The sequence below is a fragment of the Rhipicephalus sanguineus genome, chromosome 1, assembly GCF_013339695.2.
Source record: "Rhipicephalus sanguineus isolate Rsan-2018 chromosome 1, BIME_Rsan_1.4, whole genome shotgun sequence".
Classification (NCBI taxonomy): domain Eukaryota; kingdom Metazoa; phylum Arthropoda; class Arachnida; order Ixodida; family Ixodidae; genus Rhipicephalus; species Rhipicephalus sanguineus.
In genome coordinates this window covers 155,527,999-155,550,343 of record NC_051176.1, presented here as the reverse complement: position 1 = coordinate 155,550,343, position 22,345 = coordinate 155,527,999, and the positions used below count along the sequence as shown (strand labels likewise).

At 40.7% G+C, this 22,345-nt stretch overlaps 1 protein-coding gene across 3 annotated transcripts in view; it reads right to left on the bottom strand.

Annotated features, from left to right (window-relative positions):
• Positions 1 to 968: 968 nt before the first annotated feature.
• The window catches only part of LOC119400664 (ecotropic viral integration site 5 ortholog), a 230,934-nt gene continuing 209,557 nt past the window's right edge, over positions 969 to 22,345 (bottom strand). For 2 of the 3 annotated variants that reach the window (XM_037667693.2, XM_037667687.2), the window contains 4 exons: positions 16,307 to 16,453; positions 16,024 to 16,119; positions 14,928 to 15,023; positions 969 to 6,923 (listed from right to left, as the gene is read on the bottom strand). In XM_037667693.2, coding sequence (XP_037523621.1) covers positions 6,648 to 6,923; positions 14,928 to 15,023; positions 16,024 to 16,119; positions 16,307 to 16,453 — 615 coding nt within the window. In that variant the 3' untranslated portion in view covers positions 969 to 6,647. Of the gene's footprint in view, positions 6,924 to 11,161; positions 11,324 to 14,927; positions 15,024 to 16,023; positions 16,120 to 16,306; positions 16,454 to 22,345 lie in introns of all 3 variants that reach the window. The other variant, XR_005185154.2, reaches the window with a different exon arrangement.

The following is a 22,345-nucleotide window of genomic DNA, read 5'->3' as shown; positions in this document are numbered from 1 at the left end:
GCTCATTTTTCTTTATAATATGTGATATAAACTATTCGAATTCCCTTCGAAATTTGCTTCGACCAAATCACTATTCACTTCGGACCTAAAATTTACTATTCGCACAAACCTACTTATATCAGCTTACGTTTATACTCAAGTCTATTCACACATATCTCAGCACACTAGCATACATGCGCCACCTCAATATCTCTCGATCCGAGGCGAGTTAGGGGAAAGGGTGCCATGACCTCCTCCTGGAAACTCTATTATGGGAAGTTCTTGATAAAAATATCTCGTGTGAGTCACGCATTTCATAAAAATGTACTCACCGGATCGATGTCTGATAATGACATATGATGATAACTTGTATTTGAAGGTACAAGATCAAAAGGCGTATCATAGAGCACTGATTATGCGAGATGTTGGCATCAAAGAGGATGGACAACATGGTTGAAAAAGATAATTTTACACCAACAGACTCACGAGTCTACTCACTCAGGCTCACTCAAACTCGGGTGAAGCCGCGAATCGGGCTGAGAAAAAGTTTAGCGAGTCCGAGTGAGTCCGGCTGAGGAAAATTTTGGTGAGTCTGAGTCCTAGTGAGCCCTCAGAGCAAAATATATTTCTTGAGTGAGTCTGAGTGAGCTCCAATTTTTTTGCCGATCTATGCATGGCAGTAACCAAAGTAGTCAGAAGAGCAATATTTTTTTTTTGCAGAACCGTCACAAATTTTGATAAACTCTGCCAAAGTTCACGTTGTAACCAGATTTTTTTTTACTTGCCCAATAGGTGATAAACAATATAAAACAAAAAATAATGAGTGTAGATTATATTACCACGGCAGGAAACAGAAAGTGTCTTGCCAAGTTGCATAGAAGTAAGAATGCAACTGTGCCTGTAGTAAAATGAACTGGAAAGAAGCATGTCTGCAGAATTCCAGGTAAATTCTGTACGAGTTTAAACCTACGTAAACAAAAGGAAACCAATTTATTGCAGCAGTGCTTTATTTTCTTTTTTAACAGAAGCCAGAGTAAACAGGCATGAGAGAGACTCTAAACATGGCAGGAAACAGGATCAAATGACAACACGCACAACATTTTTTATTTCCCTTTGAGGAGAAGGAAGAGGGCATTGTCACCACCACACCATTACTTTCTACTAAATCCTACATACAAATGAGGGGAATGCAACATCAGCTTGTATATAAAAGAAAAGGTTTTTTTTTACGCCAAACGCCTCCCTAACTTGAATACTAGACGTACTAGGAAGCATACTGTCATAAGTGCAACTTTTATGGTGTCAGAGCCTCAAACAAGCATGTGCCAGCCATACTAAAGAGTACATCAGCATCACATTCTCTCCTTGGTGCTGCAGGACAGCACCATACAGCTCATTTCCTCATAATGTTGCAATGCTTCACTTTGAAATAAGATCACAAAAGATGCAGTGCATTGCAAGACCTAGCCCTTACAGCACCCTATAAAACACAAAATAAATAATAGCTATCATATATGCCTCTCTTTATTTACAAAAATATACAAACAGAAGTTAACACAGATCAGTATACGTAATTATCGCAATAACCTGTACCAAAGAATCTAAGTTTTATTACAGAAACTCGAACAAAATATCAAAATTTAAACATCTGAGGAATGCGTACCTGTCTGCCTTGAATGCAAGAATATATATAGTATGGTAATACACGGCAAGCACGAAAATCTACAATACGTCATTCTTACCACAATTCAAAATGGGTGTACAACAACTCTTGGAAAAGCAGCACATTTATTGTACATTATGTGTATTAAGTAGTCTATCTTAATACCTTAACATTTCAGGTAACAAAAAAAAATAAAATAAAGAGGCCACAAAGTTATTTACAAGAGATATTGCCTGCCTTGCAAAAAGGTATGCTCCATCAATGGATGCACAAGTGTTGCTGCTTTCATAAAATAAGCGCATAAGTGCACAATTTGAATAAAGTAGCAAAATCTGCTTGATTTACATTTATCTTACAACATGTACAAAAAGATTAAGTATGTATTTTCTGTTATCACAAAAAGATTTTTCTGAAAAACTGGCCTCATAGAGTATCTTTTTCAAAACATAACTTGAGTTATGGTTTAGTGAAGGAGCTGAGCATTAAAATCAAAATATGATTGATGTGTCATATGTTTCAAGCACACTGTTACAGCCTCGAAGTTTCCAACATTTAATCATCACTGGGACATTTTTGAGCCAGCTCCGAAGTGGTGTCTGTGCAATGTAATCCAGCCTACTTGTCCTGCATCATTGTCAGACTTTGATTGTGCTAAGTGTGTAACAGTTAAGCTCGTATCTTTCACACATCTGCACACAGCAGATAGATGAACTGCATAAAAAAAACCTGTGGTATGATGGCTTGCCTAAAAAATTCAACCAATGAGGTCTTGCTCACACAGAAAAAGCCACTCGAAATAGGTCTGCACTTGTAATCCTAAACAAGCTAACCAGCTGACAGCTGATGCAGGAAACGCAGCAAGTCACATATGTGGTTCATTTACCAAATAAAGTTTTAGAAGTACAAAAAGTGCCCTAATTAAATGAAATATCCCTAGATAATTGTCCAGATATATGCAGCATCTGAAAATATCATACTCTACCAAAAGTGTTAACACACGCTTGGAAATAAACAGTTCACTGATGCTAACATGGCTATATGGGAAGTGAATTCATGTTTTGTTCATTAAACGAAATGCAAAAATCGTGTACTGGAAGGACTACAGTGGCCAGCCATGCACAATTTAACCAACATGTAATGGGCAAACAAGTAGGTGCCTTAATTTCTATGGAGGGCAGCATGACAGACAACACATGCAGAAAAACCAGAAGCATGCTTAATGTACTGCTGCACTGCTATCGAGTATAAAACAGTACTGATCGGAAAACAAAGTGCAGGAAGTGGCGCATGTTAATCCACTTTTTTTTTTCTAGCCACAGAAAGCTAGCTTCCTTTAAAAGCCCTGCCTCAGAGCTGTGAAGCAGAGTTCAATACAGTGCCTAAGTTTCTACTACAATTCCTAAAGCAGGCCTCTACAATACCTATGCAATGTTTCTAGAAAAAGGAAATATTCTGAGGGTGCTCATCACCTTGTACTTCACTAGAAGTGTGCTAATACATATTAAACACTATAACATTACTCAAGATTTTACACTTTGCTTAATAACTGACGCTTTACAAAGCATGTCACCAACACAATTCCACCAAAACAGGCAGGAGCACACATGGAGGGAAGCAATAGATTCATTGAGTGTACAACACTGAAATGGTTTTGCTTTTTTGCACCAGCAATAATGTCCGAGAAAGTAGCACTGCACTGAAATTATTTGTTTGCAACTCAATTCCATGTTTGCACAGCCTACATTTGTATGTGACCAGAAGTGTAAAAAGTTCATCTTACATGCTCGGGTGTTATTAACATGCAATCCTTTCAAGTACAAAAAGACATGCATGAAGCATTATAAATATGCCTCTTGCACTGCTGGGATGGGACAACATGAGTAAAAGCCGAGTCTCATAATTAAGGTGTCCAGAGGTTTTTCATTAAAGACTGTGCTGAATGAGCTTGAACAGTTCAATGGTGCTTTTAACAGAATAATGGCCTGTCCATGAACGTACAACAGCTCAGGAGATCATAAACCCCCACTCATGCAGTTGATAGTCCTAGCACCGAAACCCTAGAACGTCTCTACAAAATCTCTACAGTGCAAAATCTCTACAGTCATTAATGCACACAAACACCCACAAAGAAAAAGCATGCAACCTGTTTAGTGCAAGAATGACAAAAGATGCAACTTGTGAGCTGCTATCAATGTATATCGCTTGCCCAACACATAGAGTACATTTCTGTGAATGGCTTCAAGACAGCTTAGGTGCTGTATATGACACAAAGCTCCTGACAGCCTGCAGACGATCTACACCACACTTGAAATTTATTATGCTAATGGCAATAATAGCCTTAGCAGTGCTGCCAATACTCAATGGAATTTTCACCAACACACACTAAATCATAATAAAGTTAATAATGCCAGTAAAAGATTTTAGTTACATGCATTTCATGAAATTCATGCAAATGGAAATTGCTTTTCCTTCAGTACATGTTCAGATTCATTATGGTAAATAGAGGTAATGCAAGTTTGCAATGTAGCTGACAATGAATGCTATTAACTAGTTATGATCTCCATTAACAAGCTTATCAAAAGCACAACGTATAAACTGTATATTACCTACTACTTTACATAACCACTTTAGCTGGGTACACAGAGTAAAAGCACTAGTTTCAGTTAGTATAAAGTGCAAGGGTATACCACAAGCACACTGGCAAACTGTGAAAGTGAGCACTATCTACCTTGTTACAAAGGATAGCTACTGCCTTGATAATAACTTCACCTATCCATACCTGGAAGTTCATTAAGAATTTATTGCATACTAAAAAATTTTGAAAGATACTGTTTTAAGCTCAATAGTCCTCCCTCCCCACTGATTCTATTCCAACTGCCAAAATGCTGCAATGAACAGTGTGTTAAAGGAATTTCCTCCAGCAGAGGCATAGCCAGAGGAAAGCAATATTGGGAGAGTTCAAACCTTTCCCCTCACCACCCCCAAAAATTTTCAGTATGTGTATACATACACACACGTCCTGTCTCTCTCGTTCTGGTGAATTGTCTTGTTTCTGCGCACAAAAGTTCCCATCAGCTATGCACCATCTTGCCGAATTTCAAGTCTTGTTAAACACATGCATGCACATACAAAAAGAGGGGTCAAACCCCCCTCCCCTTTGAAGGGAAATCCTGGCTATGCCCCTGACCTCCAGTGCTGTTTACAACAATGCATTGCTCCAGCTGCACATGCAAGCACCTGGCAGTGGAAAAAGATTTCTAACCTTTCTGCCCTTTCCAGGTGTGAACAAATACAAACTTGTAGCATTGTAAACATTACCAAATAATGGCCATGAGCTTAATTTGGCATCACATATAGCCAACACCCCACTAACACACTCCACCACTAAACTGCCAGCAGGAGAAAAGAAAACAATGTATAATCCTTTTGGCAAAGAGGCCATTTTTTCACACTAACACACACAAAAAGGCTTTCCATGTGTAATGGCAGCACAGCATATTGCTTATGCAAGCATCCCACCAGGGATAAGGACTACGATGAACATAATTATATGCCTGCTACGGTCAACATTGGGCTCATGGTCTCTGTTAGTGAGCACAGAGCTTGCCAGCATTGTACAGAACAAGCTGCATAGGAAGGTAAGCTTTTTTTAAGTCCATGCATAGTGAAAGAGAATACTACAGGCTTTACGTCAATGAAATGAGCAACATAACAGGTCTTCTAATAGAATGTTATGCAAAGAAACAAACATTAATAAATAAGCTTACACATTCCGATTAAGATCATCACTCCAATGGGACTAAGAATAAAGCCTACTTTTAGAGGACAGAATCAAAAAGCACTCATCACAACATTGGAGAATAGAAGAATTAAAATGTAATAATGTAAATTTGGGCATGTTGTTATTCCATTTCAGCATCTAGCGCACAGCACAAGACAACGACACAGTGAAAGAGGACAAAGACTGGCACTAAATTCCAGCAGATGTTCAAATCTGTTGGAAGTTAGTGCAGGTCTTCATCCTTTTTCACTGTGCCCTAGTGTGTTGTGTGCTAGATGCTCAAATTGAAATGCACTTTTACATTTCACCTGTGAAAAAATAAAACCAACGAGTTTAAAGGTGCCATAATGAGCTCTGTGTGCCTTTTCTTTTTTTTTTTGTTGGTCCTGTGTTTTACGCTTCATACCTAAAGATAGGTACAGACTCACATCAAAACCAAATATATTCAATTGAGCCCTGCAGCAATTAACTACAATCAAAAGCTCTGGCTTGAAACATACATGCTTAAATGCAGTCCCAATTAACAAAATTGAAGTGACGTTGTTTGCTGGGGTAAAGCATACTGGCATTACAGGTCATAGGCCTCCCTCTTGATGGGTTCAGCAGCTCAGTGGACAAATCACTAACAAGCTGGTTGAGCTGTTTGCATGTTCATGTGTTAAGCCATGACAAAACTCATTACACATTGGTAGTAACTTCCCTGCTACACAACAAATCAGTGGTCTTCCCTTCATTTAGAGTAGTTGATTACAAATTCTTTAGCTGTTACCTCTTTTGTTAAACTTCGTGCAAGATAATATTATAACACTGCAGAAGCATTGAACAGGCATCTCCTCTGCAAGCACATGTTAAGCCATGTTGGTCAGCCCATCAAAAAACAAACTTGATTTCAAATGCTGAAGCAGTCTGGAACAGTGGGCACTTATGTTCACTGTGCCAACATTTCCCCTGTACTATCGGCAGCTCACACTTAAACGGGCAACAGGACTCCAAGCAAGTCTTACTCTTAATTTGTTAAAGCATTCAATGGCATAGAACACAAGATATAGTGAAAAGAAACATATCTTTCACAAGAAAAGTCAAGACAGGCCTCCAGCAGCAAACAGATCACTCTCAGAATGTGATATCACCCCGAGCAATCAACAATAAGCTCCCATACTCCATTACGCATATCACAAGGGACCCCTGACCTCGGGGTGAAACAGACAGATAAACCTGGTAACACTAGAGCTCCCCATTGGCAAGCTTGGGTTGCTTGGCTGGGTGCTGGCTGACCGAAAGTTCCAGTCCAAGCTGAAGAAGCTGCTCAGTGACACTATCTTCCATGAGGCTTGTGCTACGGCTAAGCCCTCCCACCAGGGTAAGTGGTGGTGAACTGCTCAGAGGGCCAGATGCCGCTGCTGCCGCCGCTGCTCCAGCCTTCTGTGTATCTGGTTGCCGCAGCCGAGCCACTGCCAGTGCGGAGCTCAAGCGCTTGTTCATTATCTGCAGCTGCATAACCTGCATTATGGGGTAAAAAATGCATTGCGCGTGTGTAAATTTACTTATGTTAGCAATGTTAGCACCCATTGAAATGCGAAAGTTCCACATCCACAACTGACAGGAACCAGAAGAACTGCTTTATTCATTTTCTCTCCCTGTTCCAGGTCTCTCCGAATTGTTCCTGAAAATACTCCACACTATTTGTCTCATTTCGGTTTTACTATCTACTGTGCCATACAATAGATAGACCCAATACCTACTACAGTAACTACACAGTGGGTAATAATGGCAATGAGGGCAGAGACTCATTATAATGACGTTTGGTTCCCTCTTCAACTTCACTTTATTGAGGTCTTACTGTATACAAAACATCTAAAATATATTATAGCAAAGATTATAGTAGCAACACATAAATATCAAGTAACATTAACACTGCACCAAATAATTCCCTTTAAAGCCTCATAGGACAGCCAGTTTGAGCAAGTGATAAATTACTAAAAAATTGTTTGCTCCACAATGATTTTGTACAAGCCCTGTATCGAGAGGCAAAAGTACACAATGAAGACATTCCCATGAGGTCAAACACTGACTGCACCCAGTTCTTGCTTCAAATGCTGTCCAGCTACTTCTAGTTGGTTAGTCCACTTTCTGCAGGCCATGAAACCCATGTTTGCAACTTCTATGATATAATGCACCACATGGCTTATCACTCAAAAAGAAAGATATGACAATGTCGTTCAAAGTACAGTCCATTTTTACTAGTGTTCCCTTGGCTGAGTAAGTATGCCCTGATGCCCTTGAATTCAATTACCTGCTCTTTCATAGGACTCTCATTGATGTAAGCGATCTTTTCAGACTCGTAAACGTTACGCCTGGGGATTAGTCAAGTACTTTTTATTTCAATGGAGCCTTCTATAGGCCAACTTCATCGAAGTGCAATGACAGCTTTCATGCGACTGTGACCAATCTGATTCGAGAATCAAAAACATAGTGCATTTGTTTTATTTAATCAGAGGCCAAAGTCCTTCCTCATTATCTCGACAATTACTCCTCTATGGTACCAAAAGGATGTATAAGAAGAGTGTGTTGCAGGTGAATGCAGGAAGGGTGCTGATCCTGTCCATTTTAGCACCCAAACCATTTATTTTATGTTCTTTTTCTATTAGAACACGTCGGCACAAAAAGGCCTTTAAATATGTAGATAATCCATTTCATTCATGGCACTTTGGTTAGTTCTTTAGAACACAGCAACTGCGACTGTGAAGACCATGTATGGCTACAGTGAGGTAACGGCTGTGTTGAATAAATTATAGAACTCCTTCGACTTCATTACAGTGTGTAATTGTAATTTCACTTACTGTATTCAAAAGTGGAAATTCTGCATCAACATAAAGTGTTAATAATTAAAAATGGAAATTACCTGCAACTGTTCAGTAATATGACTATGGAGCACTATATGTGGCTGTCCTTATGTAGCTTCTCTAACATATAAAAAAAAAGGCACCACATAACCTGCGTATGACGTTTCCCAAGTGTACACAAAAGGCACAGAGCATGCTAATTGACATTTTTTGTCCCATATGTCATCCTGACAGTGCTAGGAGGAACAACTGGATGTCATAAATGCAGCAGGTGAACCATCGTTATCACAGGCATTCACTGTAAGGTTAACAGGACAAAGCTGAGTTGTTACTGTCAGTTGTGGCATGATTCTCGGATGATTCAGACTCACCCTTGGCATGAGAAAGGCCAGAAGATATCATTACAGTAAAAGCATGATAATTCAACTCCGTTAATATGAAAAGTGGGGTATGTCATCTGATCCCCCTAAATATATGCATCACTCAATGATGCTGGATGATCGCTATTTCGGAAAGATATGAGTGCGCATCCGATAATTCGGACGTTTTTTTGGCAGCTACCGAGGCTCGAAAATAAAAATGAAAATAAAGAGAATACGGTTCAAAACTGAAACAGGAATGCAGCATTGCCATGAACATCAGTTATCAACTTGGCTTGACTTCCAGCTGGATAGGCACTCTTCTTGCATGTTAGACATCTCAGCAGTGCCATTTTCTCACTTTGCTGGAACTAGTGTGTTATAGCTGTTTATCGAGGGATGTTGCATTGAACGACGGCTCATTTATCAGCTTTGGTGATTGGGCTTTTTCCTGTTAGCCCATATCACCACACTCTCCCCTGATGGCAACGCTGGCGAAGGAGCCCAAGTACAAGGCAAAGGAATTCGCTACCGAAGTGGAGATATCACGAGCCCTGAAGGGCGGGCTCACCCGGAAAGATCCTTAGGAAGTGTGGCAGAAAAATAAGTGCACTGAGCATGTGCATGAAAAATCAAAAAGAAAATAAGCCTTCAGGCATTTGAAGGTGAAAAAATTGGTATGCCAAATGATGTGTGGAATGAGTGACCAAATTTTTAGCCAACATAATGTGGACAGAGCATTTGACAGTTCTCGTAATTGGAAAAGCTAAAAAGCCACGGTGTTTCAAGATTATCTGTGGCCCTCCAGTAGAAGGCCTGAATGATGTTGGAAATTCTTCGAGGCTGGGTAAAAAACTTGGTCACTTTTCTGCCAAGAATCGCAAAGTAGTATTCATGCTCAATAACTGCAGTGCACATGACAGTGCCACCAGAATCAACAACATTACAGTTGATTTTTTTCCCACCAAACATGTCGGCCCTTCAACCTCTGGACCATGGCATAATCCTTTATGTAAAAACGAAATACCATGCAGATGTGTTGAAACATATGCTCCAGTGCCATAAAGCAGGCAAACAGTACAACATGAGCCTTCTAAACACAGTTCACATTCTTGCTACACATTTGGAAAAGCACCACTGCACAAGTCATCACTAACTTTTTAAAACACATTGGCTTCATTGTGCCTCAGTCCTTTGATGCCCTCGTGGCTGAACTTTCACCACACAAAAATGCAGATGACCATCAGAACTTTAGAGGCATTTTGCATGATGCGATGACACTCGCCGGTTACACCGATATGAATGATGGTGTTGTTATAGCTGGCATCCCTATGATGATGAGATTGTCAGGGATGTGCTCGGCAAAGAGAAAAAAGATTCCGAGGAGGAAAAGGAGCCATGGGAGGAGAAGCCCTGGCTCTCTCACTCTGGAAGTCGTGGAGGCCCTCATGGTGCTAGAAGAATATTGTTTGGGCACTGCAAACAACATGAAAGTTTCCGAGCACCTTGAAGGATTTAGAAAAATATATCCACATTAATTGCTGTGGGAAAGCAGTCCACCATCCTTGATTGCTTTGTGAAGTATAAGTATGTCGATGCATGTTTTTTTTTTTCATCCATTAATTCAGCCATTTGGTTGATTCAAAAATTTTTCTCGGTCCCAAAAAAATTTGAATTAACGAGCTTTAAATGTATATTGTTAATTCCTTTTTTGTGTGCATAGCATGGTATGTTTCTTGCTTCTGCAGTGTTTTAAATAGGCTAAGCAACAGTCTTATATGAAACTATACATATCTTGTAACTAGTATTGCAGTATAAACTGCCTATTCTTTACTCGGTTCCTCTAACAAGGACATGTGTAGAGGAATGCTCTTTATACTAGAATGCACAAAAAATAGCTCTGGTTTTACTACACCGTGTACTACATATCTGAGATGTTTGACGCATAGTAATACAAGAGATGTTCAAGAAAAAGACTGAACAATTAAAATACTAAACAATAAACATACTAAAGAACAGAACCTATAGGTATTTGTTCATGTATATGTCTTAGTTAATAAAATAAGATGAAGCTAATTCAGCGACCAAGAGTTGGAATCCCCCCCTCTCCTTGGTTACTAACATGGCAGTTGTCAGTTAGTGATACTGTAATGACAGAAGTGCTATTTACACATCTGTAAGTTTACTACATTTCTTTTTATGTGCATGAATGAACCATGTGCATTTGTTGTGTGTATAATATGCAAAACTTTTTAACGCTATGAAATGTAAATTGTGATACTGCTGAACTTTATGAACAGCGTCGCTGCACTGGTGAAATAGCAAAGTAGCAGCAAAAAAAAAAAAAGGTTAGTGCACTGCAAGCATAAAAAGGGAAATCATGCAGTGATGACACAGCCCCAAAGCCAAAGGCATCTCACTGGCCATGAGTGCACCCAAATAAATACGCAGGCAAAGCAAAAGCAGGGCCGGTAATTGACTAGCAAGCAGGTATTTTTTTTCTTTTAGAGCATTAGTATGAGCAAGCAGAGATCACCTTTTACTTGCGTGGCAGAGAGAGAGAGAGCAGTGTGAGAGTGAGAGGCAGCGCGTTCTAGAGTTGCTCAAGTCCCAGCCCAGAGTCCCACCCCATGGGGGTGAGTGGCGACGGGTGCAACAAGCTTGGCAAGATCGGGGAGGGCAGCTCTAAGCGGAACTTCTGCAAAAATGGATGGGGATAAACACATTTGGGACCATTTGCAAATTAGCTTTGGTGATGGCTACAACATGTGGCAGTGTTAGTGCTGCATTCCCTTGGTTTACCTACAGATGACATGGCAACCATCAGTTCCTTTGCTGCATCTCATCAGTTTCATACAATAAAGTGTGAACTAAGCAAACTGTATATGCCCCAAGAACAAAGTTATATTTCAGGACAAAGTGATTAAATTGCATTAAAACCTTTACGAGCACTTCAAATTTTAGAAATACACAGCCAGTTTCAAATCACAAAAATCGGTAGAATACAAACAAACGAAACAATGGTTGCATTCAGCATTACTCATGTAATAGAGTAGAACCTGTATATGTAGAACTAAAGGGGAATAGCAAAAGTTTGATGTATCAAAAATTCAAAATATAATATATGCATATCTGAAGCTTGTCTGAAAGCTCTGCACATTTCGGAGACTCTCTTAACCCTTTCCCTACAGTAAATGAGCTGGGCTTGTCCATGCTGAAACAAGCACTCCTCAAGTGCTGCAGTCAAGCTACTTCCTGTATACACGCATACTGTTGATAACTCTAACAAAAGGAAGGAAACATCTGTATTTGGAAGTTTTGCCAGATTCTCACAGTGACAAAGAAGTGCAGCTACCCTCTGAGCATGAAGTAGCTGTTTGGTGAGGAATCGTTAGACTCAGACAGGAACAGCATGTTACCGTATCTGAAGAGGCACGAATGGCCATGAATCCCGCTCACCAGTATCTCAAAGATTTGTTGCGACGGCAGCCATGCATTGTATCAAAGTACCCATGACAGGTGTTGTTTTCTTACTTCTAGTTCTCTCCGATGTTAGTGGTCTTCACCACATTAAACAGCTATGTTGTGTTGAAGCTAAGGCAAATTCATCGGTATGAAGAGTTGATAAAATACTTGCAGCATGAGTCATCCGCACTTTGAGGTATGCACTTTGCCAACTTCTTTTCTATGGCTTGCACTGCTCTTCATATTAATTGCACTGTTTGACAGCAACGATGTTGCGTTGTCAACCGAATATTTAAATAAACTTAATTCTGAAGTTTTACGTGCCGAAACTGCAATATAGTACTTATCAGGCATGCCATAGTGGGGGACTCCAGGTTCATTCTGACCAGTTCTGGTTCTTTTACGTGCACTTTAATCTATGTACACGGGTATTCCTCCATCTCGCTCCCAGTGACATGTGGCCGCTGGGGCCAGGTATTGAAACTGCACCCTCATGCTTAGCAGCACAATGCCATAGCCACTAAGATGCCATGGTGGGTTGGTATGAATATTTCCGATCACCCATGTGTGCTTGGGCAGTTTAAAAAATGGCACTTGAAGGAGTGCAGTACAATGCAGCGTTCGGTATACTGAACTTGGAGGTGAAAGAGCATTCAAATATGTGTTGTATGGTTGTACACTTTTGCATGTGTTTTCCAAGGAGACGTTACAACTGTTAGATAAAAAGAACACTAATTAGACATATCCGGGTTCAGCTGTATTCCAGAAAACACATACATAACTTCTACATGTGTGCATTGATAGAACTCATTTAAAGAACTTGTCACCTGATTTTGGCAAACTTGTTTGGTTGAAAGTCTTTTACCAATCTGTTGTGACTAAAATGTACATTTGTACACCAAGTTAGATGGAATGGGTACGCTATGAGGTTAACAGCATAACAGTATGCAAGGGCACCTGCAGTAACTAAAATGATGCCCCTCAATGATTATAAAACGTTCTAACTGTGTATACATTGCAAGTCTGAGCCAACTTCAAAGAAGAGAACTACGTAAGAAAATCAAAACAATGCCGTCAATGAACACAGTAATGACAGGCAGGAAAAATTATCGCAGCTGCTTTAATGCAATTAGTGCTAGCAAAAGTGGTAAACCAAGGAAATGCAATAAGGATTACATATATAGGTTTGAACTATGTAGCAGTGACAGCCTACATTCTACAATTATAAGTAATGTCCTGCCGAGACAAAACTGAAAACATTGCAAAAATGGAACATATCAGCATCTGGTTTCCATCTCCACATCACCAAGCAGTGAATATCAAGAAAACCAAATACGTATTTGCAGTGTCCCATGAAATAATCACCATAGGTATGGTTGAGTAGTTAAGGAAAATTAAAAAATGAAAGAGCATCAAGTTTATCCATGAAAGTTGGTGGCCCACTTGACAATAAATAATGCCTGTCACCACACATCAATAAGCTGAACTTCCACTGTCTGCTTTCATGACACCCACCAATGTAACAGTTCAAAAGTCACCAAAAGTCATTAAAAGTCAAATATGTGATGTGTGCTAAAGCACTGCTTGAATTCTTTGGACAAAAAGATATTTATCATTCAGAAAATTATGTGCTGGCATAATGTATTTCATGAGGAATATGACAGAACATTGCAAACCTGCTTTTAAATCTTACCAGAAATTGAGCTTGGCAATAATGCACTAGCATTATTCAGGGGCCCAAGTGAGAGAAAGGAAGAAAATTTAGAATGAGAAATTATGTGCTGGCATAAAATATGCGATACTACTGATATTAATATTAATATACAGACTTCGCTAAGCAGTGTTCATCTTCATGGTCAGCGCCTAGTGTATTTAACTCTTTCCTTACCACGAGGAAATTGGCTGTATTTTGTATGTTTGAGTTAGGAATTTTTTGTGCAACAGCTACTGGGTTTACAGTGCCATATAATAGTATATCAAAGTGAAGGTAAATAAATATACTTTCAAATGGAATTTATTTTAACAAGCTACACAAACAATTTGTCTGCTCTAAAGATTTGTAAAAAAATAAAAAATGAAAGAAATCTTAAAGAAGTAATATCTCCGGCAAAAATTTTCTAATCAAACTTCCAAATACACAGATTGGTTCAAGATTACTTGATAATCTTTATTTAAAGATTTATAACCATAAATCAAGTACTACTAGAGCGAAGAAATATTATATGACACACAGTGAAATATTAAAGCCTTGGTTGGTCCAACATAAAAAAAATTTCAGAAAAAGAATAATAATTTACAGCATAGTTTCATATACCTAAATGACAATACTAGATTCTCGCTTCAGGGGTATAATTCAAGAAACAAACAGTAATTACAAAATGCTTAACAAAAATTAACAAACCCATATAAGTAACTAACTCATCTGAACTAAAGTCTGACTAAGCAACATCGTCGTCCAAGTAATCACTGCTTGAAAACCCCAAGAGATTGCTGTAGGGACCAAGTGGAACTGCTTCCTTTAGCTTTTTTTCGACTGCGCACAGTTTCAGATGTCGATGCCATCATGCAGCTCATGTGCGCTTCAACCTTTGAGTTCACATGCTCTGTAAAAATCCCCGCCAAGCAATGAAAATGCGAATTGTGCAGAAACGGCAACTATAGTTTGTGAACAATCACCAAGATGGCGCTACACGGTGTGGAGTGTGACAGTTTTTTTCAAACTGCACTTTCAAAGACATTTTTCACCACTGATCGATACATAGTGCCATTGCAAGGAAAGAATTAAGAGCCATTTGCGGTTTTACAATGACAAATTGCTTGACCAAGAAAGAACTCACCTCAGCCTTCAAGTCTGACACCTTATCCTGAAGTTCTTTCACTTCTTCAGATTCGGTGCTGCCTCTCAGTTGACCAGCAGTAAGCAGCTCTTGATTCTTAAGGAGATGCAATGCAAACACAAAACGAGTGAATTGCTAACATAAGTTGACTGCTCTGCAATGTGACCTAGTGTGGTGAATTGATCAAAGTACACATGGTGAAGCTTGTTATGTCAAAATGTGTGGGTGAGTGCGACAGCAGTTGGCACTGCTTTAGTCGGAGAAAGCCTGAATAGCTACATTGTGTGCAGTCTGTAGAGGCGGGCAAGTTCTAGCAATACTATGGCTCCAGTGTCTTTTCAGGTATACTTATTTTTGCTGTTGCTTCATATTACATGCCCAACCAAAAGAGCAGCATCTGAGAAAGTGCTGTACATGTTATTCAGTACAGTAAGGGTGCTGTAGAGCACACCAACCATAACAGACTTCTGCTTTTTTTTTTTCTTATGAAGCCAAACTGCAAGATGGCTGGTCACTCGATCAGCACTGGTATGAACTGCCGTGAACAACACATACACAGTTGAGTGATGCCTTGTTCCCTATAAGGTCTTATACAGACACTTTCTAAAAAGCAAGATTAAGCAAAGCATGGTGTAGTATACATTCGTATGTTATAGCTGATCAGAAAGAAAACTTGCCAATATTTTTAATTTATAGTATATCTTACTACTTTTAGCAAAAAAAAAATTGTTTTTCAATTTTATTGTTTGATAGCTACATGCTACTCAGATGCGATAAAATTTACGTGCTAAGTATGTCTCTGATCAACGCATGAATTTAGCTGATTTCAGAATTTTTTAAAAGCCATATTTCGTTATTTTTAAAATTTTTCAGTGAGCACAGTGGTATAGATTAACAAAAACAAACCAAACAAGTGACACAAACAAGATATTGATGAAGCACTGTACCTAAACAAGAGACACAAGAGTCCATGCTTGTGTGTATCTCTTTCATGTGCACATGAATGGGGCTGTTATTTAAGTACACAGCTTAATGAATATCATGGCTCGTCAAAAACTAGCCCATGAGTATCTATTAAGTAAAGCCAAACAATCACCTTGATCTCAAGGGAAGAGATTTTCTGCTTCATCTCTGCAATGATTTGGGTGTGCTCCACTTCCCGAATCCGAGCATTCATCCTCTCTTCTTTCATCTACGGCAAGCAGAAAACAAGATATACACACACGTACACACACACACATGCCATACATAAGAGATGAGAACCATCGTTCACTGATATGATACACAAAATCATTTAACCTTATGGACTTTCTTGTGTACTTTTTCCTCACAAATTGTCTTTTGAATAGGCTTCAATGGTAAAGGCCAAAAGAACTTGCCTGTGATTCCAGGTTTGTGATCTTGCGTGCCTCATCCTGGACAAGAGAATGCAACTCACGCTCCTTCTCAGAGACCTTGTCTGACATTTGCTGATACTTTGCAATTTCGTCTGCTTGACGGCGGATTTGGTTCAGGCTGACTTGGTTCTGCAGTAATGGCAACAAATACAACAGAAATGCTAAACGTGGTCACGATTCTTGGATGTTCCTGCTTGTTTTAAGCTTTATTATTTGCATTACTAACAGTAGTCAAATGAGAGATGTCTTGGGAGCCAATTTTTCAACATGAAGAAGTGCATGGCAAGTCCCCTTGTTGTACCATTTGCTCTCAAGAAATCTCTTGTTTGACTACTGTTGATCATTTCAAGTCTCTATCGTCCTGTGTGCTTGTTTAGATTTCCATTATGTTTAGTTGCACAGTGAGTGCCATATTCGCCGAAACGTAATGCAAGTTTTTTTTTTTCCGTAATCTTTATTCCCCGACGTCGGTTGTCATGTTGTAATAGCAGCACCACGATACTGGAATCATGGTGTCAAAATTCAGTCTGACACCATCAGCTACAGCATGCCATAATTTTTTCTGTTTGGCCTCCTCTGTGAACAGCACTCTCTTCCAGAGACTGATTTTTAACGGCCCAAGACACGTGGTTTCAGCCTGTTATTTACAGCACCACAGGACTGACTTTGAAACTATTTTAGCATAATGGTTAATGTTCGTGAACAAAAACAACAGGACAAGGCGTTTGTAAGTGAGATTTTTTTAAAGGCAACAGCAATATTAATGTGCGAAACGGGGGAGTGGTTGCACATGTGTATTAAATCAGGAAGGACAAAAAACTGAAGGCAAGTATTGCAAAGTCATGTGGTCAAACTATCGCGAAATGAACGTTTTCTTTTACTGCAGAGCAAGAAAAAAATGGGCAGCTTATACAAACATTTCCTCTTTTTCTCATATCGTAGGCTGCAACTAGCTCTCGAGTTAGCTGACTGTAGCTCTTGAAGACAAACTCTTTCATTTAACATGGTATAACATCCACATTCTCTACGTTGAGTGGCTAAATGCAACATCTCAGATTATTTGATTGACGTCTGGCCTTCTCTTAGACGCACAACGATGCAGCACCCAATCTGGGCAGTTTTCAAGATGCTACTCAAGCAACAAGTCATGGGCACGTTACAGGCAAAAAGTAACAGTGTTACAGTTACAGAGTTTCCAAAAGTAACTTGTTACAGTTACAGTTACTGTGAAAAAGTAACATTGTTACTTTTCCAATACTGTATGAAATAAGTAAAAGATCACAAACCAAATGGTAGAATTTATTTAATAAAAATGTACAAAGGCATGCGGGCCGTCAAAATTGCAAGTGATAAAAGCCTAGACTAAGGAAACCTACAAAGGGGCGCAACACAAGCACTCGTTGTGCACGCCTCATTTTGTCGCATTAATAAACGCCCTAGGATACTAGGAGTGGAAAAAATGGTTGATGCACTGGAACGACGGCAATGCCCAGAAGTGCATGCAAAGAGGAACGAGCAGTGCGTCACGAGTGAGGACGATGTCCATTGTGTCTATTCCATGTTCACAATGTATCAGACCCTGTTCGGAGTGTTTTGCATCCGCTGGGCGCAACGCTCTCCTTGGGACATGTGCTCACGAAACCCGAAGACCACACACCTGCAGACGATCAGAGTGGGGTCATCTACAAGTACGACGTAAGGATTGCGACGTGACTTGCATAGGCAAAACAGGCAGGAAAGGATCAAAGACGCTTCAAGAACACAAGCCGGATGTTGCTAAAGCAACCCATGCACTCGTTCTAAGACTGAGCTTGTTGAACACTGCTGGACAACAGGGCATAACTTTGACCCAAACAATGGGACGACGCTGGCTCATGAACGAAGTTGGGGGTGACAGAAAACTCTTGGAATCATGGTTCATTCGCCGCCACGCATTGGCTTGCAACAACAACCGCGGCCCCCCACCAGACGTTTACAAGGACATGTGTGACTAGTGGACTGGTTGACCTGCACTCATTTTTTAACGCGACAGCGTTGAAGAGCTCGTTTCGCAGAAATTCCGGTGTCGGCGTTGGTGACGGCATTGTTGGCTGTGAGCGAAAAACCATCTTCTCCGTGACCGAAAAACCGAGAAAGCTGCGAATAAAATAAATAATAAAAACGTTGGGTCCGGACGAAAATCGAACCCAGGCCGTCTGCGTGGCAAGCGGATGTTCTACCACACAGCCACGCTTCAGCTTGGAACTGCACTGAAAGTAATTTTCATGCTTCACAAACATATGCGTCCTGTATACAGGTGTCACAGTATGAGATGTAATATCACAGTAATATTGCGTGGTACAAGCATACATTGCCATCGGGCGTCACATCATGTGAATATCATAACGACTTGGTGGTTTAAAGCCAGCCGCCCATTACAAAAGGCACACAAATTACTGTGTGCATACCCGACCACGTAGTGGGTGCATCACAGCTTCGGAAAAGTTTCTCATGCATAATTGCTCCTGGTTTAATCACGCTACCCATTACATAAGGGCACACCTTAGTACGTGCATTCTGTTACCCGCACGTAGTGGGTGCATTCATACTTCGAAAAAAATGTCATGCGCACAGACGTTCTCTCACGCCACCGGGTTCTTGACATGCTTGTGATGGATTCTGTGTCATCTAAAAGCGCCAACCACACTGCGGTGCCTTCCTCGTCGGCGAGTTTTAGTGGGGCATCAGCATCAAGTGGCGCACGACAATGAGGGCAGCCAAGCAAGACAGAGGCAGAGAAGGCAGACACCAAAGCTCAGCGTGCTGTGGCTATGCGACCACTTTGTACTTTGTCAATTACATTGCAGTAATGCACAATCTGAACTTCTCAGACAACATACAATAAGAAGTATGCACTAAGTGGTCGAAGTACGCACTAGGGGCAGGATGTCGCTATCGCGTTAAACTCTTAAAGGTGAAGCTTAAGCGTCTCCCAATTGTTTTCTTTTTTTTTTCTTTTGTTGCCAGTGTATACTGAGGATGCCACCTGCATAGGAGGTGAAACGTCCATGTCAATTTATTAATAATTGTGCTAAGTCGGAGTAAACCTTTTACAATCAGTTCCACAGAGGTTTTAGAAAATTGCTTTGCTAGTTCACGGTACTGCTGGCTCTCAGCTGTTTCGCGCGCTGCTGCTTTCTAGCCGCCAGTGAAACACGATTAGCTCGGAGCCTCGGACGAAGGAGACTATAAACTTGGCATGCTAATGCTCAACCGGTACACCAAGAACAGAGCTAGAAGCTCAAGTGACAAAAAGAACATATATGCCAAAAACAAAACAAAAAAAGAAAAGAAAACGAAAAAGGACGTGAACTTGGCAACCTGTTCACTTGCAACATGATTGATTTGCGACATGTAATTTACAAGGAAACTTCAATTCCATTAAAGACCAACCTCCGACCTCGGTCTTCTGCAGGAAAGATAATCCTCGGCCTCCTCTACTAAACTGCAAGGGTAGCCCTATTGTGGAAAGTTGAACGGTGGAGAGGATATGGTAAAGAAGAAAGTTCAAAAAAGTTGAAAGCGTTTTTAACATTGGCCTTTAAGGAGTATTGCTGCTGGATAATTTTTTATAAAAACAGAAGTAACTGTAACTGCATTTCCCGTTACAGTTACTGCATAAAGAAGTAATAGTGTTACACTTATAAGTAGAGGCCGGATTTTTAGGCACTAAAAAGCTCGTTTTAGGCACTGAAAATAGGCAGGCAAAACAACGTTTTAGGCCCCCAATATCGTAAATAAAGGCACAATAAACTTTCACATAAATGCAAATAATTTCAAACGAAGACGTGCGTAACCTCTATCTAAGAAGGAAAACAAAAATGTTACAGTAGAACCCCGCTGATACGTTTTTGAAGGGACCGTAGGAAATAAACGTAAGAGACGGGAAACGTAAGAGCCGAAAAACAGGAAAAACGGCAAAATATTCAGTGGTACAGAATTTTATTTCAATTCTTACGAGCAGCACGAAAATTGGCGCGCTCAGCTGCGATCTAGTCAATGAATAGAAACGCGGAGCTTAGGACGGCCTCATCCACAGAAATGTAATCAACGTATGTGATTTTTTTAACACCAACAGCTGTAGGCATGATAGAACTAAGCACACGCAATCACGACCGGCGCGGCGAGTCCGACCGCGAACCGCACGCCGACCGTGCGAGCTCCAACCAGCTCGAACTCCTCCCGCTCTCCGACAAATAAAGATGATGATGAGTCTACGCCAACGCGATGGCAGAAGTGAATGCCAATATCGAAGGCCTTGCTTTCGCATGCAATTACGTCATACACGCCATGTTTGTGCAATACAAATCTCAAAGGCTATGCTTTTGTCAATAGTAAATGCCAATCTCGAAGGCCTTGCTTTCGCGAGCAGTGACGTCATAGACGCCATCTTTGCAATTTGAATCTCGAAGGCCATGCTTTTGTTTGCATCAATTGAAAGATTCTGTTGCTTGCGCCTCTCATGCGGCTAATATTACGGTCAAACGAGGCCAAGCTGCGTGAAAATGCACCACGGCGGATCTCTTTGGTAGTCACTCGGTCGGCTCCGAGCGCACTTCGCGACGTATCATACGGGAACGGTCCGACAGTTACGACGTAACAGCGGGGTTCCCAATACAATGTATCCTATGGGAGCTATGCCGGGACCGGCGGAAAACGACGTAACAGCCGGGAAAACGCAGCAGTGAGGAACGTAACAGCGGGGTTCTACTGTATTGCTTAAGATGGCACAAAGGAACCAACATTTGAACATAGTGTGTTTTGTCCCGCACGGTTCACACTGCTGTGTTCTGCAGAGTGAGTCAAGTGTCCACTGTCAAATCGACACACTCCTGAGTGTCTTTTCAGCATGATTGAGAAGTGTAGAGCAGGAGCAGACAGCCAGATTGCTAAAAGACCAGAAGGGAAGGATTCCTCCTATTGGCCGGGTCGAATTGCGTAGAGCCAATTTCTCCCCTGGCAGTGAACCACTGGCGTAGCCAGGTGGGGGGAGGAGGGGGGGAAGGGTTCAGCTTCCCCCCTCCGAAACTTCTCAGTTTTGCGTGTGTGTATATACACGCACACATACAATCGCATGCACAAACATATATAAAGAATGGTTGCCCACTGTCCCTCCCCCGGAAAAAATTTCTGGCTACGCTATTGCAGGGAACACCTTAAAAAGTAAATTACAAACAAAACAAAAGCTGTGTGCACATCACATTTTTCTTTCTTTTTTTGCTCTTCACTCTCCTTTCCGCTGACGGCTCTCTGCTGTTTCGCATTATTCGCCAACTGCTCGGGCCATGTCAGCGCGGTGGCGAATGCTTGCTGGCGTGTCCCGTTTAACTGCTTCTAGCGGTTGTTTCCGGGAGTTGGTTGAACTAGGTGACTAGGTCGAACCCCATAGTTCGAAACAGTCAATCTTACGCGGTAACATGAATAACGGTCTCAAACAGCACCCGGGAGCGAAACTTGAGGCTAAATAGCGTTCATATAAGCGCCAATCTTAAAAATAGGCATTTAAGGCATTTATAAGCATTCAGGCATGAACGACAAAAATAGGCATTTATAGGCACTATAAAAACACTATAAAAGCCCTTCTTAACCTCTAATTCACGCCCATATATCAAAATGGCACGATAGGAGTGCAAGGAACAAAATAGGTATTTGCCTAAAATCCGGTCTCTAGTAATAAGTTACTGAAAAAAATAACTAGTTACCGGTAACACGTTACTAGTAACTAGTTACTGCCCAAGACTGCAAGCAACTAGCCCACTTGTACGTTTTGTTTAACTGGATTGATATCAAGTGCGTACAAGTGTAACAGACCACCTACTTGCTTAGGCGCACTTACTATTACTACATGCCTGATATGCCGTCGAGGCACGATACTTGTTCATCATGTCATGGGCCCAGGTTTAAATCTTGATAGGAGACTGACCTTTTACCTTCAAAACCTGTTGTTTTTCTTTTTAACAGTTTTAAATGTTTCAGTGTTTC